At 49.8% G+C, this 16,949-nt stretch overlaps 1 protein-coding gene across 1 annotated transcript in view; it reads left to right on the plus strand.

Annotated features, from left to right (window-relative positions):
* The window catches only part of LOC140717862 (uncharacterized), a 637,745-nt gene that overhangs the window by 616,706 nt on the left and 4,090 nt on the right, over nucleotides 1-16,949 (plus strand). Inside the window, exon 4 of the mRNA XM_073031583.1 lies at nucleotides 10,593-10,729. Within this exon, the coding sequence (XP_072887684.1) occupies nucleotides 10,593-10,729 (137 nt within the window). The remainder of the gene's footprint in view (nucleotides 1-10,592; nucleotides 10,730-16,949) is intronic.

A 16,949-nucleotide genomic window follows, 5' to 3' on the forward strand; every position in this document is an offset into this window, starting at 1 on the left:
CTATAATGCGGGAGTCTAGGACCAGAGGACACAGATAGACTGGATGTGGAGAGGATGTTTCCTATAGTGGGGGAGTCCAGGAGGAGAGGACAAAGATAGAGTGCATTTGGCGAGGATGTTTCCTATAGTAGGGGATTGTAGGACCAGAGGGCACAGATAGAGTGGATGTGGAGAGGATGTTTCCAAAACTGGGGGAGTCTGGGGCCACAGGACATGGTTAGAGTGGATGTGGAGAGGATGTTCCCTGTAGTGGGGGAGTCTAGGACCAGAGAACAAAGATAGAGTGGATGCGGAGAGGATGTTTCCTATCGTGGGGGAGTCTTGGACCAGAGGGCACAGATAGAGTGGATGTGGAGAGGATGTTTCCTATAGTGGGAGAGTCCAGGACCAGAAGACAGAGATAGATTGGATTTGGCGAGGATGTTTCCTATAGTGGGGGAGTCCAGGTCCAGAGGACACAGATAGACTGGATTTGGTGAGGATATTTCCTATAGTAGGGGATTGTAGCACCAGAGGGCACAGACAGAGCGAATATGGAGAGGATGTTTTCTATCGTGGGGGAGTCTAGGATGAGTGGACACAGATAGAGTGGATGTGGAGAGGATGTTTCCTATCGTGGGGGAGTCTTGGACCAGAGGACACAGATAGAGTGGACGTGGAGAGGATGTTTCCTATAGTGGGGGAGTCTAGGACCAGAGGACACAGATAGAGTGGATGTGGAGAGGATGTTTCCTATAGTGGGGGAGTCTTGGACCAGAGGACACAGATAGAGTGGATGTGGAGAGGATGTTTCCTATAGTGTGGGAGTCTTGGACCAGAGGACACAGATAGAGTGGATGTGGAGAGGATGTTTCCTATACTGGGGGAGTCTAGGACCAGAGGACACAGACTGAGTGGATGTGGAGAGGATGTTTCCTATAGTGGGGGAGTCAAGGACCAGAGGACACAGATAGAGTGGATGTGGAGAGGATGTTTCCTATCGTGGGGGAGTCTAGGATTAGAGGACACAGATACAGTGAATGTGGAGAGGATGTTTCCTATAGTGTGGGAGTCTTGGACCAGAGGACACAGATAGAGAGGATATGGAGAGGATGTTTCCTATAGTGGGGGAGTCTAGGACCAGAGGACACAGATAGAGTGGATATAGAGAGGGTGTTTCCTATAGTGGGGGAGTCTAGGACCAGAGGACACAGATAGAGTGGATGTGGAGAGGATGTTTCCTATAGTGGGGTAGTCTAGGACCAGAGGACGGTTAGAGTGGATGTGGAGAGGATGTTTCCTATAGTGGGGGAGGCCAGGACCAGAGGACACAGATAGAGTGGATGTGGAGAGGATGTTTCCTATAGTGGGGGAGTCTAGGACCAGAGGACACTGATAGAGTAGATGTGGAGAGGATGTTTTCTATCGTGGGGGAGTCTAGGACGAGTGGACACAGATAGAGTGGATGTGGAGAGGATGTTTCCTATAGTGGGGATTCTCGGACCAGAGGACACAGATAGAGTGGACGTGGAGAGGATGTTTCCTATACTGGGGGAGTCTAGGACCAGAGGACACAGATAGAGTGGATGTGGAGAGGATGTTTCCTATAGTGGGGAGTCTAGGACCAGAGGACACAGATAGAGTGGATGTGGAAAGGATGTTTCTTATAGTGGGGGAGTCTCGGACCAGAGGACAGATAGAGTGCATGTGGAGGGGATGTTTCCTATGGTGGGGGAGTCTAGGACCAGAGGACACAGATAGAGTGGATGTGGAGAGGATGTTTCGTTATAGTGGGGGAGTCCAGGTCTAGAGGGCACAGATAAAGTGGATGTGGAGAGGACGTTTCCTATGTTGAGGGAGTCTAGGACCTGAGGACACCGATAGAGTGGATGTGGAGAGGCTGTTTCCTATAGTGGGGGAGTCTAGGACCAGAGGGCAAAGATAAAGTGGTTATGGAGAGGATGTTTCCTATAGTGGGGGATTCTAGGACCAGAGGAAACAGATAGAGTGGATGTGGAGAGGATGTTTCCTATAGTAGGGGAGTCCAGGACCAGAGGGAACAGATAGAGTGGATGTGGATAGGATGTTTCCTATAGTGGGGGAGTCTAGGACCAGAGGACAGATAGAGTGGATGTGGAGAGGATGTTGCCAATAGTGGGGGTGTCTAGGAGCTGTGGACACAGATAGAGTAGGTAGAGTGCATGTGGAGAGGATGTTTCCTATAGTGAGGGATTCTAGGACCAGAGGACACAGATAGAGTGGAAGTGGAGAGGATGTTTCCTATAGTGGGGGAGTCTGGGACCAGAGGACACAGATAGAGTGGATGTGGAGAGGATGTTTCCTATAGTGGGGGATTCTAGGACCAGAGGACACAGATAGAGTGGAAGTGGAGAGGATGTTTCCTATAGTGGGGGATTCTAGGACCAGAGGAAACAGATAGAGTGGATGTGGAGAGGATGTTTCCTATATTAGGGGAGTCCAGGACCAGAGGGAACAGATAGAGTGGATGTGGAGAGGATGTTGCCTATAGTGGGGGATTCTAGGACCAGAGGACATAGATGGAGTAGATGTGGAAAGGATGTTTTCTATAGTGGGGTGAACAAAACCGGAGGACACAGATAGAGTGGATGTGGAGAGGAAGTTTCCTACAGTGAGGCAGTCTGGGACCAGAGGACACAGATAGATTGGATGTAGAGAGGATGTTTCCTATAATGCGGGAGTCTAGGACCAGAGGACACAGATAGACTGGATGTGGAGAGGATGTTTCCTATAGTGGGGGAGTCCAGGAGGAGAGGACAAAGATAGAGTGCATTTGGCGAGGATGTTTCCTATAGTAGGGGATTGTAGGACCAGAGGGCACAGATAGAGTGGATGTGGAGAGGATGTTTCCAAAACTGGGGGAGTCTGGGGCCACAGGACATGGTTAGAGTGGATGTGGAGAGGATGTTCCCTGTAGTGGGGGAGTCTAGGACCAGAGAACAAAGATAGAGTGGATGCGGAGAGGATGTTTCCTATCGTGGGGGAGTCTTGGACCAGAGGGCACAGATAGAGTGGATGTGGAGAGGATGTTTCCTATAGTGGGAGAGTCCAGGACCAGAAGACAGAGATAGATTGGATTTGGCGAGGATGTTTCCTATAGTGGGGGAGTCCAGGTCCAGAGGACACAGATAGACTGGATTTGGTGAGGATATTTCCTATAGTAGGGGATTGTAGCACCAGAGGGCACAGACAGAGCGAATATGGAGAGGATGTTTTCTATCGTGGGGGAGTCTAGGATGAGTGGACACAGATAGAGTGGATGTGGAGAGGATGTTTCCTATCGTGGGGGAGTCTTGGACCAGAGGACACAGATAGAGTGGACGTGGAGAGGATGTTTCCTATAGTGGGGGAGTCTAGGACCAGAGGACACAGATAGAGTGGATGTGGAGAGGATGTTTCCTATAGTGGGGGAGTCTTGGACCAGAGGACACAGATAGAGTGGATGTGGAGAGGATGTTTCCTATAGTGTGGGAGTCTTGGACCAGAGGACACAGATAGAGTGGATGTGGAGAGGATGTTTCCTATACTGGGGGAGTCTAGGACCAGAGGACACAGACTGAGTGGATGTGGAGAGGATGTTTCCTATAGTGGGGGAGTCAAGGACCAGAGGACACAGATAGAGTGGATGTGGAGAGGATGTTTCCTATCGTGGGGGAGTCTAGGATTAGAGGACACAGATACAGTGAATGTGGAGAGGATGTTTCCTATAGTGTGGGAGTCTTGGACCAGAGGACACAGATAGAGAGGATATGGAGAGGATGTTTCCTATAGTAGGGGATTGTAGGACCAGAGGGCACAGATAGAGTGGATGTGGAGAGGATGTTTCCAAAACTGGGGGAGTCTGGGGCCACAGGACATGGTTAGAGTGGATGTGGAGAGGATGTTCCCTGTAGTGGGGGAGTCTAGGACCAGAGAACAAAGATAGAGTGGATGCGGAGAGGATGTTTCCTATCGTGGGGGAGTCTTGGACCAGAGGGCACAGATAGAGTGGATGTGGAGAGGATGTTTCCTATAGTGGGAGAGTCCAGGACCAGAAGACAGAGATAGATTGGATTTGGCGAGGATGTTTCCTATAGTGGGGGAGTCCAGGTCCAGAGGACACAGATAGACTGGATTTGGTGAGGATATTTCCTATAGTAGGGGATTGTAGCACCAGAGGGCACAGACAGAGCGAATATGGAGAGGATGTTTTCTATCGTGGGGGAGTCTAGGATGAGTGGACACAGATAGAGTGGATGTGGAGAGGATGTTTCCTATCGTGGGGGAGTCTTGGACCAGAGGACACAGATAGAGTGGACGTGGAGAGGATGTTTCCTATAGTGGGGGAGTCTAGGACCAGAGGACACAGATAGAGTGGATGTGGAGAGGATGTTTCCTATAGTGGGGGAGTCTTGGACCAGAGGACACAGATAGAGTGGATGTGGAGAGGATGTTTCCTATAGTGTGGGAGTCTTGGACCAGAGGACACAGATAGAGTGGATGTGGAGAGGATGTTTCCTATACTGGGGGAGTCTAGGACCAGAGGACACAGACTGAGTGGATGTGGAGAGGATGTTTCCTATAGTGGGGGAGTCAAGGACCAGAGGACACAGATAGAGTGGATGTGGAGAGGATGTTTCCTATCGTGGGGGAGTCTAGGATTAGAGGACACAGATACAGTGAATGTGGAGAGGATGTTTCCTATAGTGTGGGAGTCTTGGACCAGAGGACACAGATAGAGAGGATATGGAGAGGATGTTTCCTATAGTGGGGGAGTCTAGGACCAGAGGACACAGATAGAGTGGATATAGAGAGGGTGTTTCCTATAGTGGGGGAGTCTAGGACCAGAGGACACAGATAGAGTGGATGTGGAGAGGATGTTTCCTATAGTGGGGTAGTCTAGGACCAGAGGACGGTTAGAGTGGATGTGGAGAGGATGTTTCCTATAGTGGGGGAGGCCAGGACCAGAGGACACAGATAGAGTGGATGTGGAGAGGATGTTTCCTATAGTGGGGGAGTCTAGGACCAGAGGACACTGATAGAGTAGATGTGGAGAGGATGTTTTCTATCGTGGGGGAGTCTAGGACGAGTGGACACAGATAGAGTGGATGTGGAGAGGATGTTTCCTATAGTGGGGATTCTCGGACCAGAGGACACAGATAGAGTGGACGTGGAGAGGATGTTTCCTATACTGGGGGAGTCTAGGACCAGAGGACACAGATAGAGTGGATGTGGAGAGGATGTTTCCTATAGTGGGGAGTCTAGGACCAGAGGACACAGATAGAGTGGATGTGGAAAGGATGTTTCTTATAGTGGGGGAGTCTCGGACCAGAGGACAGATAGAGTGCATGTGGAGGGGATGTTTCCTATGGTGGGGGAGTCTAGGACCAGAGGACACAGATAGAGTGGATGTGGAGAGGATGTTTCGTTATAGTGGGGGAGTCCAGGTCTAGAGGGCACAGATAAAGTGGATGTGGAGAGGACGTTTCCTATGTTGAGGGAGTCTAGGACCTGAGGACACCGATAGAGTGGATGTGGAGAGGCTGTTTCCTATAGTGGGGGAGTCTAGGACCAGAGGGCAAAGATAAAGTGGTTATGGAGAGGATGTTTCCTATAGTGGGGGATTCTAGGACCAGAGGAAACAGATAGAGTGGATGTGGAGAGGATGTTTCCTATAGTAGGGGAGTCCAGGACCAGAGGGAACAGATAGAGTGGATGTGGATAGGATGTTTCCTATAGTGGGGGAGTCTAGGACCAGAGGACAGATAGAGTGGATGTGGAGAGGATGTTGCCAATAGTGGGGGTGTCTAGGAGCTGTGGACACAGATAGAGTAGGTAGAGTGCATGTGGAGAGGATGTTTCCTATAGTGAGGGATTCTAGGACCAGAGGACACAGATAGAGTGGAAGTGGAGAGGATGTTTCCTATAGTGGGGGAGTCTGGGACCAGAGGACACAGATAGAGTGGATGTGGAGAGGATGTTTCCTATAGTGGGGGATTCTAGGACCAGAGGACACAGATAGAGTGGAAGTGGAGAGGATGTTTCCTATAGTGGGGGATTCTAGGACCAGAGGAAACAGATAGAGTGGATGTGGAGAGGATGTTTCCTATATTAGGGGAGTCCAGGACCAGAGGGAACAGATAGAGTGGATGTGGAGAGGATGTTGCCTATAGTGGGGGATTCTAGGACCAGAGGACATAGATGGAGTAGATGTGGAAAGGATGTTTTCTATAGTGGGGTGAACAAAACCGGAGGACACAGATAGAGTGGATGTGGAGAGGAAGTTTCCTACAGTGAGGCAGTCTGGGACCAGAGGACACAGATAGATTGGATGTAGAGAGGATGTTTCCTATAATGCGGGAGTCTAGGACCAGAGGACACAGATAGACTGGATGTGGAGAGGATGTTTCCTATAGTGGGGGAGTCCAGGAGGAGAGGACAAAGATAGAGTGCATTTGGCGAGGATGTTTCCTATAGTAGGGGATTGTAGGACCAGAGGGCACAGATAGAGTGGATGTGGAGAGGATGTTTCCAAAACTGGGGGAGTCTGGGGCCACAGGACATGGTTAGAGTGGATGTGGAGAGGATGTTCCCTGTAGTGGGGGAGTCTAGGACCAGAGAACAAAGATAGAGTGGATGCGGAGAGGATGTTTCCTATCGTGGGGGAGTCTTGGACCAGAGGGCACAGATAGAGTGGATGTGGAGAGGATGTTTCCTATAGTGGGAGAGTCCAGGACCAGAAGACAGAGATAGATTGGATTTGGCGAGGATGTTTCCTATAGTGGGGGAGTCCAGGTCCAGAGGACACAGATAGACTGGATTTGGTGAGGATATTTCCTATAGTAGGGGATTGTAGCACCAGAGGGCACAGACAGAGCGAATATGGAGAGGATGTTTTCTATCGTGGGGGAGTCTAGGATGAGTGGACACAGATAGAGTGGATGTGGAGAGGATGTTTCCTATCGTGGGGGAGTCTTGGACCAGAGGACACAGATAGAGTGGACGTGGAGAGGATGTTTCCTATAGTGGGGGAGTCTAGGACCAGAGGACACAGATAGAGTGGATGTGGAGAGGATGTTTCCTATAGTGGGGGAGTCTTGGACCAGAGGACACAGATAGAGTGGATGTGGAGAGGATGTTTCCTATAGTGTGGGAGTCTTGGACCAGAGGACACAGATAGAGTGGATGTGGAGAGGATGTTTCCTATACTGGGGGAGTCTAGGACCAGAGGACACAGACTGAGTGGATGTGGAGAGGATGTTTCCTATAGTGGGGGAGTCAAGGACCAGAGGACACAGATAGAGTGGATGTGGAGAGGATGTTTCCTATCGTGGGGGAGTCTAGGATTAGAGGACACAGATACAGTGAATGTGGAGAGGATGTTTCCTATAGTGTGGGAGTCTTGGACCAGAGGACACAGATAGAGAGGATATGGAGAGGATGTTTCCTATAGTGGGGGAGTCTAGGACCAGAGGACACAGATAGAGTGGATGTGGAGAGGATGTTTCCTATAGTGGGGTAGTCTAGGACCAGAGGACGGTTAGAGTGGATGTGGAGAGGATGTTTCCTATAGTGGGGGAGGCCAGGACCAGAGGACACAGATAGAGTGGATGTGGAGAGGATGTTTCCTATAGTGGGGGAGTCTAGGACCAGAGGACACTGATAGAGTAGATGTGGAGAGGATGTTTTCTATCGTGGGGGAGTCTAGGACGAGTGGACACAGATAGAGTGGATGTGGAGAGGATGTTTCCTATAGTGGGGATTCTCGGACCAGAGGACACAGATAGAGTGGACGTGGAGAGGATGTTTCCTATACTGGGGGAGTCTAGGACCAGAGGACACAGATAGAGTGGATGTGGAGAGGATGTTTCCTATAGTGGGGAGTCTAGGACCAGAGGACACAGATAGAGTGGATGTGGAAAGGATGTTTCTTATAGTGGGGGAGTCTCGGACCAGAGGACAGATAGAGTGCATGTGGAGGGGATGTTTCCTATGGTGGGGGAGTCTAGGACCAGAGGACACAGATAGAGTGGATGTGGAGAGGATGTTTCCTATATTGGGGGAGTCTAGGACCAGAGGACACAGATAGAGTGGATGTCGAGAGGATGTTTCCTATAGTGGGGGAGTCTAGGACCAGAGGACTCAGATAGAGTGTATGTGGAGAGGATGTTTCCTATAGTGGGGGAGTCTCGGACCAGAGGACTCAGATAGAGTGGATGTGGTGAGGGTGTTTCCTATAGTGGGGTAGTCTAGGACCAGAGGACAGGTAGTGTGGATGTGGAGAGGATGTTTCCTATAGTGGGGGAGTCTAGGACCAGAGGACGGATAGAGTGGATGTGGATAGGATGTTTCCTATAGTGGGGGAGGCCAGGACCAGAGGACACAGATAGAGTGGATGTGGAGAGGATGGTTCCTATAGTGGGGTAGTCTAGGACCAGAGGACACAGATAGAGTGGATGTGGAGAGGATGTTTCCTATAGTGGGGGAGTCTAGGACCAGAGGACACTGATAGAGTGGATGTGGAGAGGATGTTTTCTATCGTGGGGGAGTCTAGGACGAGTGGACACAGATAGAGTGGATGTGGAGAGGATGTTTCCTATACTGGGGGAGTCTAGGACCAGAGGACACAGATAGAGTGGATGTGGAGAGGATGTTTCCTATAGTGGGGGAGTGTAGGACCAGAGGACACAGATAATGTGGATTTGGAGAGGATGTTTTCTATAGTGGGGAGTCTAGGACCAGAGGGCACAGAACCCACCAACCACTCTGCCTGTTGACCCACCAAATCACGAGCAGAACGTAGAAACTCAGTGGGTATACAGCCCATGTCACCTTGACTGGAGAGCGATATGCTCACCTCTACACTACGCACAGAACGATTTAATAATCTTATAATCATGATGAAGGAGCTGACCCTGAGCCTGACGGTCACTGTTGGTGTTGTGTGTGACTCTCGGTTCTGTGTGTGACTGTTGGTGCTGTGTGTGACTGTTAGTTCTGTGTGTGACTGTTGGTGTTGTGTGTGACTGATGGTTCTGTGTGTGACTGTCAATGTTGTATGTGACTTTTGGTGCTGTGTGTCACTGATGGTGTTGTGTGTGACTGTTGGTGCTGTGTGTCACTGATAGTGTTGTGTGTGACTGTTGGTTCTGTGTGTGACTGTTGGTGCTGTCTGTGACTGTTGGTTCTGTGTGTAACTGTAGGTGCTGTGTGTGACTTGGTTCTGTGTGTGACTGCTGCTGCTGTGTGTGAGCGATGGTGTTGTGTGTGACTGTTGGTTCTGTGTGTAGCTGTTGATGCTGTGTGTGACTGTTGGTTCTGTGTGTGACTGCTGCTGCTGTGTGTGACCGATGGTGTTGTGTGTGACTGTTGGTTCTGTGTGTGACTGCTGCTGCTGTGTGTGACCGATGGTTCTGTGTGTGACTGTTGGTGCTGTGTGTGACTGATGGTGTTGTGTGTGACTGTCGGTTCTGTGTGTGACTGTTAGTTCTGTGTGTGACTGTTGGTGTTGTGTGTGACTGTCAGTTCTGTGTGTGACTCTCAATGTTGTGTGTGACTGTCAGTGTTGTGTGTGACTTTTGGTGCTGTGTGTGACTGATCGTGTTGTGTGTGACTGATGTTGTGTGTGACTGTTGTTGTTGTGTGTGACTGTCGGTTCTGTGTGTGACTGTTGGTGCTGTCTGAGACTGTTAGTTCTGTGTGTGACTGTTGGTGTTGTGTGTGACTGTCAGTTCTGTGTGTGACTGTCAGTGTTGTGTGTGACTTTTGGTGCTGTGTGTGACTAATCGTGTTGTGTGTGACTGATGGTGTGTGTGATTGTTGGTGCTGTGTGTGACGGTTGGTGCTGTATGTGACTGATGGTGTTGTGTGTGACTGTTGGTGCTGTGTGTGACGATTGGTGCTGTATGTGACTGATGGTGTTGTGTGTGACTGTTGGTGCTGTGTGTGACTGATAGTGTTGTGTGTGACTGTCGGTTCTGTGTGTGACTGTTGGTGCTGTCTGAGACTGTTAGTTCTGTGTGTGACTGTCAGTTCTGTGTGTGACTGTCAGTGTTGTGTGTGACTTTTGGTGCTGTGTGTGACTAATCGTGTTGTGTGTGACTGATGGTGTGTGTGATTGTTGGTGCTGTGTGTGACGGTTGGTGCTGTATGTGACTGATGGTGTTGTGTGTGACTGTTGGTGCTGTGTGTGACGATTGGTGCTGTATGTGACTGATGGTGTTGTGTGTGACTGTTGGTGCTGTGTGTGACTGATAGTGTTGTGTGTGACTGTCAGTTCTGTGTGTGACTGTTGGTGCTGTCTGTGACTGTTAGTTCTGTGTGTGACTGTTGGTGTTGTGTGTGACTGATGGTTCTGTGTGCGACTGCTGCTGCTGTGTGTGACTGTTGGTGCTGTGTGTGACTGATGGTTCTGTGTGCGACTGCTGCTGCTGTGTGTGACTGTTGGTGTTGTGTGTGACTGTTGATGCTGTGTTTTGCATGTTGGTCTCGGAATAACAGTTTTGTTTACCTGTATTCATGTACGGTTGACTGACAATTACACTTGAACTTTGAGGTGTAAGATCTCACCACACTCACCCGATGTTTTTCTCCAGATCTCGGCTGGCAAGACTGGATTCTGTACCCGGAGCTGATAACATACGTGCACTGTGCTAGCTGCAGGCACCCACGCGACGTAATGGCCCGTAACTGTCACCGCAACCAAACGTCTTCGAGTCGCACGTCTCACAGGGTAGGTATTGGTCTCCAGTGGGATCCTCAGCCCGAGATGTTGTGAAGCTCTTCTGTTTGCCCCTGGGACTGGCACAGAGGAGACGGGGGAGTTGGCTGAGGGAAGGACCTCAGACCGTCTCATTCATGCTGCCCGTTGAACTAGCCCCATGTGCAGTCATTTGTCCCAGAGCTTTTGCTGTGTGTTTAATATTTGAGTAATCCTGCACATATATTGACTGATTAAGCATTCTCACCCTTCCAAGAGATACGTGCCTGCCTCACAAACTCAGACTCACATTTCAGACTCCCGCACTTTCATAGCAACATAGAAAACCTACAGCACAATACAGGCCCTTCGGCCCACAAAGCTGTGTCGAACATGTCCCTACCTTAGAAATTACCCAGGGTTACCCATTCTAAGCTCCATGTACCTATCCACGAGACTCTTAAAAGACCCTATCATATCCGCCTCCACCACCGTCGCCGGCAGCCCATTCCACACACTCACCACTCTCTGAGTAAAAAACTTACCCCTGACTTCTCCTCTGTACCTACTCCCCAGCACCTTAAACCTGTGTCCTCTTGTGGCAGCCATTTCAGCCCTGGGGAAAAGCCTCTGACTATCCACACTATCAATGCCTCACATCATCTTATACACCTCTATCAGGTCACCTCTCATCCTCCGTCGCTCCAAGGAGAAAAGGCCAAGTTCACTCAACCTATTCTCATAAGGCATGCTCCCCAATCCAGGCAACATCCTTGTAAATCTCCTCCGCACCCTTTATATGGCTTCCACATCCTTCCTGTAGTGAGGCGACTAGAACTGAGCACAGTACTCCAAGTGAGGTCTGACCAGGGTCCTATGTAGCTGCAAAATTACCTCTTGGCTCCTAAATTCAATTCCACGATTGATGAAGGCCAATACACCATATGCTTTCTTAACCACAGAGTCAACCTGCGCAGCTGCTTTGAGTGTCCTATGGAATTGGACCCCAAGATCCCTCTGATCCTCCACACTACCAAGAGTTTTACCATTAATACTATATTCTGCCAACATATTTGACCTACCAAAATGAACCACTTCACACTTATCTGGGTTGAATTCCATCCGCCACTTCTCAGCCCAGTTTTGCATCCTATCAATGTCTCTCTGCAATCTTCGACAATCCTCTACACTATCTACAACACCACTAATCTTTGTGTCATCTGCAAACTTGCCAACCCACCCTTCCATCCACTCATCCAGGTTGTTAATAAAAATCACAAGAAGTAGAGGTCCCAGAACAGATCCTTGTGGGACACCACTAGTCACAACCCTCTGCTGTAACCTCTGACATCCCTCCACACTATCCACAACACCTCCAACCTTTGTGTCATCAGCAAACTTACTAACCCATCCCTCCACTTCCTCATCCAGGTCATTTATAAAAATCACGAAGAGAAAAGGTCCCAGAACAGATCCCTGAGGCACTCCACTGGTGACCGACCTCCATGCAGAATATGAATTAATTCCTTTGAATTAATTTAATTTAACTTAATTTAATTTAATGTTTTTAAATTACAAAACGTACCAGCCTTCTAAAGCTCGACTGTCCCTGATGGCTTTTAAACGTCAGTAAGGTGCCTGCCTCAAACCACTGTTTTACCAGCCGCCCATTCCAAACGTTCCCCAACCTTTGTGTCACCCTCCCCCCCCACCTCCAATCTCCCTGGGGGTAAGACTGTGTGCTTTCACCTCTCAAGATCTCAAACACCACTATCTGGTCTCCTGAACGCCAGGGATTGAAGTCCTAATGCTCGCAGCCTCTCCTTGGTGTGCTGTCTCCGGGTGCCAAGGTCAAGGATATCTCTATGAGGCTGGGAAAGCACTCGTGGGGCAGGGCATTGGTATAAAAGGTACGGGCGACCTGGGTAGCTGCCTGCAGGGAGTGTGGATGTTCTCCCTGTGGCCATGTGGTCTCCTCCAGGTGCTCCGGTTTCCTCCCGTGGTCTAAAGACGGTAAATTGGTCATTGCTAATGGTCCCGTGATTAGGCTGGGGTTAATAGACAATAGACAGTAGGTGCAGGAGTAGGCCATTCGGCCCTTCTAGCCAGCACTGCCATTCACTGTGATCATGGCTGATCATACACAATCAGTACCCCATCCCTGCCCTCTCCCCATATCCCTTGACCCCGCTATCTATAAGAGCTCTATCTAACTCTCTCTTGAATGCATCCAGAGACTTGGCCGCCACTGCCTTCTGGGGCAGAGCATTCCATATATCCACCACTCTCTGGATGAAAAAGTTTTTCCGCATCTCTGTTCTAAATGGCCTACCCCTTATTCTTAAACTGTGGCCTCTAGTTCTGGACTCACCCATCAGCGGGAACATGCTTCCTGCCTCCAACGTGTCCAATCTCTTAATAATCTTATATATTTCAATCAGATCCCCTCTCATCCTTCTAAATTCCAGTGTATACAAGCCCAGTCGCTCCAATCTTTCAACATATGACAGTCCCGCCATTCCGGGAATTAACCTTGTGAACCTACGCTGCACTCACTCAATAGCAAGAATGTCCTTCCTCAAATTTGGAGACCAAAACTGTACACAATACTCCAGGTGGGGTCTCGCCAGGGCCCTGTACAGCTGCAGAAGGACCTCTTTACTCCTATACTCAATTCCTCTTGTTATAAAGGCCAGCATGCCATTAGCTTTCTTCACTGCCTGCTGTACCTGAATGCTTGCTTTCATTGACTGATGTACATGAACACCTAGATCTCGTTGTGCTTCCCCTTTTCCTAACTTGACTCCATTCAGATAGTAATCTGCCTTCCTGTTCTTGCCACCAAAGTGGATAACCTCACATTTATCCACATTAAACTGCATCTGCCATACATTTGCCCACTCACCCAACCTGTCCAAGTCACCCTGCATTCTCATAACATCCTCCTGACATTTCACATTAAGTTGGTGACATTAAGTCAGCTGAAGGGCCTATTCCACATTGTATCTCAATCTGTCAATCAGGAAGCAGAGGATCTTGAAGCTAGTGTTCCCTGAAGCACTCCCAGTGCCACGTGCTGGAGAGGTCAGAAACAGAGGGACAGGCTAGACGGCTTATCTGAGAAGTTGGTGTCTCCGGGTAGGGATCCGGGTTCAGACCGGGTTTAATATCCCTGAGATAGGGTGGTTCTGTGCCCAGAAATAACTTTAAAACTTCCTCCCACAGCCCAAAGACATACATGGTAGGTTAATTGTCAATTGTTCCACAATTAGGTTAGAGTTAGAACAGGTCTGTCAACGGTGACACACACACACACACACAATATCTGTAATCTTCCTCCCTGATGGTAGCAATGAGAAGAGGGCACGTCCTGGGTGACGGGGGTCCTCAACGGAGGGAGATGCTGCCTTTTTGAGGCGTTGTCTTTTCTAGATGTCCTCATTGCTGGGGAGGCTAGTGCCCATGACGGAGCTGGCTGAGTTTAAAACTTTCTGCGGCTTCTCCTGATCCTGTGCGGTGACCCCGCCCGCCGCCCCACCGCCCATACCAGACGGTGATGCAGCCAGTCAGAATGCTCTCCACGGTACCTCCGTAGAAACTTACGAGAGTCTTTGCTGACAAACCCGATCCCCTGAAACTCCTAACGCCTTACGGCTGCTGTTGTAGTTTCCCAACGTGTCAGGCCCTCGATAAATCCTCGGAGATGTTGACATCGGGAAAGTTGGAACAGCTGACCCTTTCCGGTCCTCATTCCTCGATGAGGACCGGAGCAGTGGGCTAAGCACACCCCCCCGTGGAGCTTCGAGGGTTGATTGTCAGCGAGATGGAAATGTTATTTCCAATCCGCACAGACTATGGTCTTCCAGTCAGGATCCGGCTACAGAGGCCCAGGTTTTGGAGTTTGCCGAACAGCCAGCAGACTGACAAAGGTCTTACCATTGCGATCTCTCTGACAACAGCAAGAGAGATGACTTGCACTTGAACCAGAGAGGGACCGATGCCCTGGCAGGCAAATTTGCAAAAGCTGTGTGAAAGCACCTCGCTGCTGTCTGGCCAAATTAAGCACAGGCCAGCTTGGAAAGGTCGGTTCCAGGCCTAACCCAGGGGGCAGGGCACGGGTCCCGGGGCCCAAAAGCATATCAAAGCAGCAGGGCCCACTTTCGAGGGCAAGGAATGTCCCGAGGTTCAGCTGACCGGGCCAGATGGGAAAGGTCAGGGGGTCAGGGCCGGAGGTGAGGGATGAGCTGGTTCGGCTCGCTGCCCCACGAGGTTTACCCGTCTCTGCACTGAACAGAGGCTGCGGCCTGCGACTAACGGGCTCCTGGATCGGCTGCGACTGGCTTTGTGGCCGTGAACTGCAGTCCTGAATTCCATTTGCTTACTTTTATTGTTAGCACGATTTGTTCTTTTTTTTTCTGCACATTGACAGGCTGACAGTCTTTTTTTAAACTAGATTACTTTATTTTGAGGCTGAGACAAACCTCATTGTTGTGTACAGTACATAGCACGGGTGCTTACGATTTTTACACAGTACTGTATTTATCAATGTGGAGCGGAGAGCGAGTTTGTAAATCTGGCGGGAGCAAAGGATGTTGGGAATGGTGAGGGTGGAGCGCCGCGGAAGGGGTGTGGGACAGGGGGCAGAGAAGGAGTGTCGGGGGTGGGTACAGACACACCCAGCCCTGAGACACTAGGCAAGGTCATTTGATTCCAAACAATCGGTTTATTGATCATTACAGAATGTCTCTCTGGTGCTTCCCGCTCCCTCCCCTCTCCCTTCCCCTTTTCCCAACCATGATTCCCCTCTCCCTGCCCCCTTCCCACTCTCAGTCCGCATCAGAATCAAGTTTATCATAAGACCATAAGATATAGGAGCAGAATTAGGCCATTAGGCTCATTGAGTCTGCTCTGCCATTTCATCGTGGCTGATCCAATTCCCTCTCAGACCCAATCTCCTGCCCACTAGTCACCAGCAGCCAACCAGAAAAGGTTCCCTTTATTCCCGCTCTTTGCCTCCTGCCAGCCAGCCACTGCTTTATCCGTGCTAGAATCTTTTCAAAGCAATGCCATTGGCTCGTAGCTTGTTACGCAGCCTCATGTGTGGCAACTTGTCAAAAGCCTTCAGAATATCCCAGTGCAAAACATCAGTCGATTTTCCTTTCTCCATCCTGCTTGTTACTTCTTCAAAGAATCCCAACAGATTTGTCAGGCAAGATTTCCCCTTGAGGAAACCATCCTGACTTTGGCCTATTTTATCATGTGCCTCCACGTACAGTGAAACAACTTCCTTATCAGTCAACACCAACACCTTTCTAACCCCTGGAGTCAGTCTAATTGGCCTACAATTTCCTTTCTTCTGCCTGTCTCTCTCTTCTTGAAAAATGGAGTGGCTTTTGCAATTTTCCAGTCCACCAGAACCAAGCCAGAATCCATTGATTCTTGAAAGGTCATTACTAATGGCTCCACAATCTCTCCAGCCACCTCTTTCAGAACCCTGGGGTGTAGCCCATCTGGTCCAGGTGACTTATCTGCCCTCAGACCTCAAAATTTCCCGAGAACCTTCTCCCGAGTAGTGACAACTTCACTCACTTCTGCCCCCTGACACACTCGAGCATCTGGCCCACTGCCAGTGCCTTCCACAGTGAAGACTGATGCAAAATATTCATCTGTCATTTCATTGCCCCCCACGACTACCTCTCCAGCATCGTCTTCCACCAGTCCGATATCTACGCTCACTACTCTCTTACACTTGATGGATTTGAAGAAACTTTTGCCACCCTCTTTGATATAATTGCCCAGCTTAATCTTGTACTGGAGAGGGAGGGCTAGCTGGCCTGGAAGCGCAATCCTCTCAAATTGAGCGCACAATCTTCTGAAGAACGTGGAAGAGTACAGGCCCTTCAACCCGCAGTATCGTGCTGTCTTCGTGAAGCTAATGACACATAATCCTTTCTGCTCGTACGTGGCCCACATCCCTCCAGTCTCAAATCACTCTTCTGCCTGCCCACGAGACTCCACCTCCACTTCGATCCACTTTCCGCTCACGACGCGTATATCCGGCTTCAGCACCCCAGGCAGGAAATTACCAGCACCCACCATCCTGTGTGTGGGAAAGACACTTGCCCCTTACACCTCCTTCGATCTCCATGCCCTCTCATTTTCGACATTTCAACCCTGGGAAAAGATACCCAATGTTTCCTCTGCCACTCCAGGTAAAACAAACCCCGTTAAAAGATAGAACTTGCAGTGGAGC

The sequence above is a fragment of the Hemitrygon akajei genome, chromosome 28, assembly GCF_048418815.1.
Source record: "Hemitrygon akajei chromosome 28, sHemAka1.3, whole genome shotgun sequence".
Taxonomy (NCBI): domain Eukaryota; kingdom Metazoa; phylum Chordata; class Chondrichthyes; order Myliobatiformes; family Dasyatidae; genus Hemitrygon; species Hemitrygon akajei.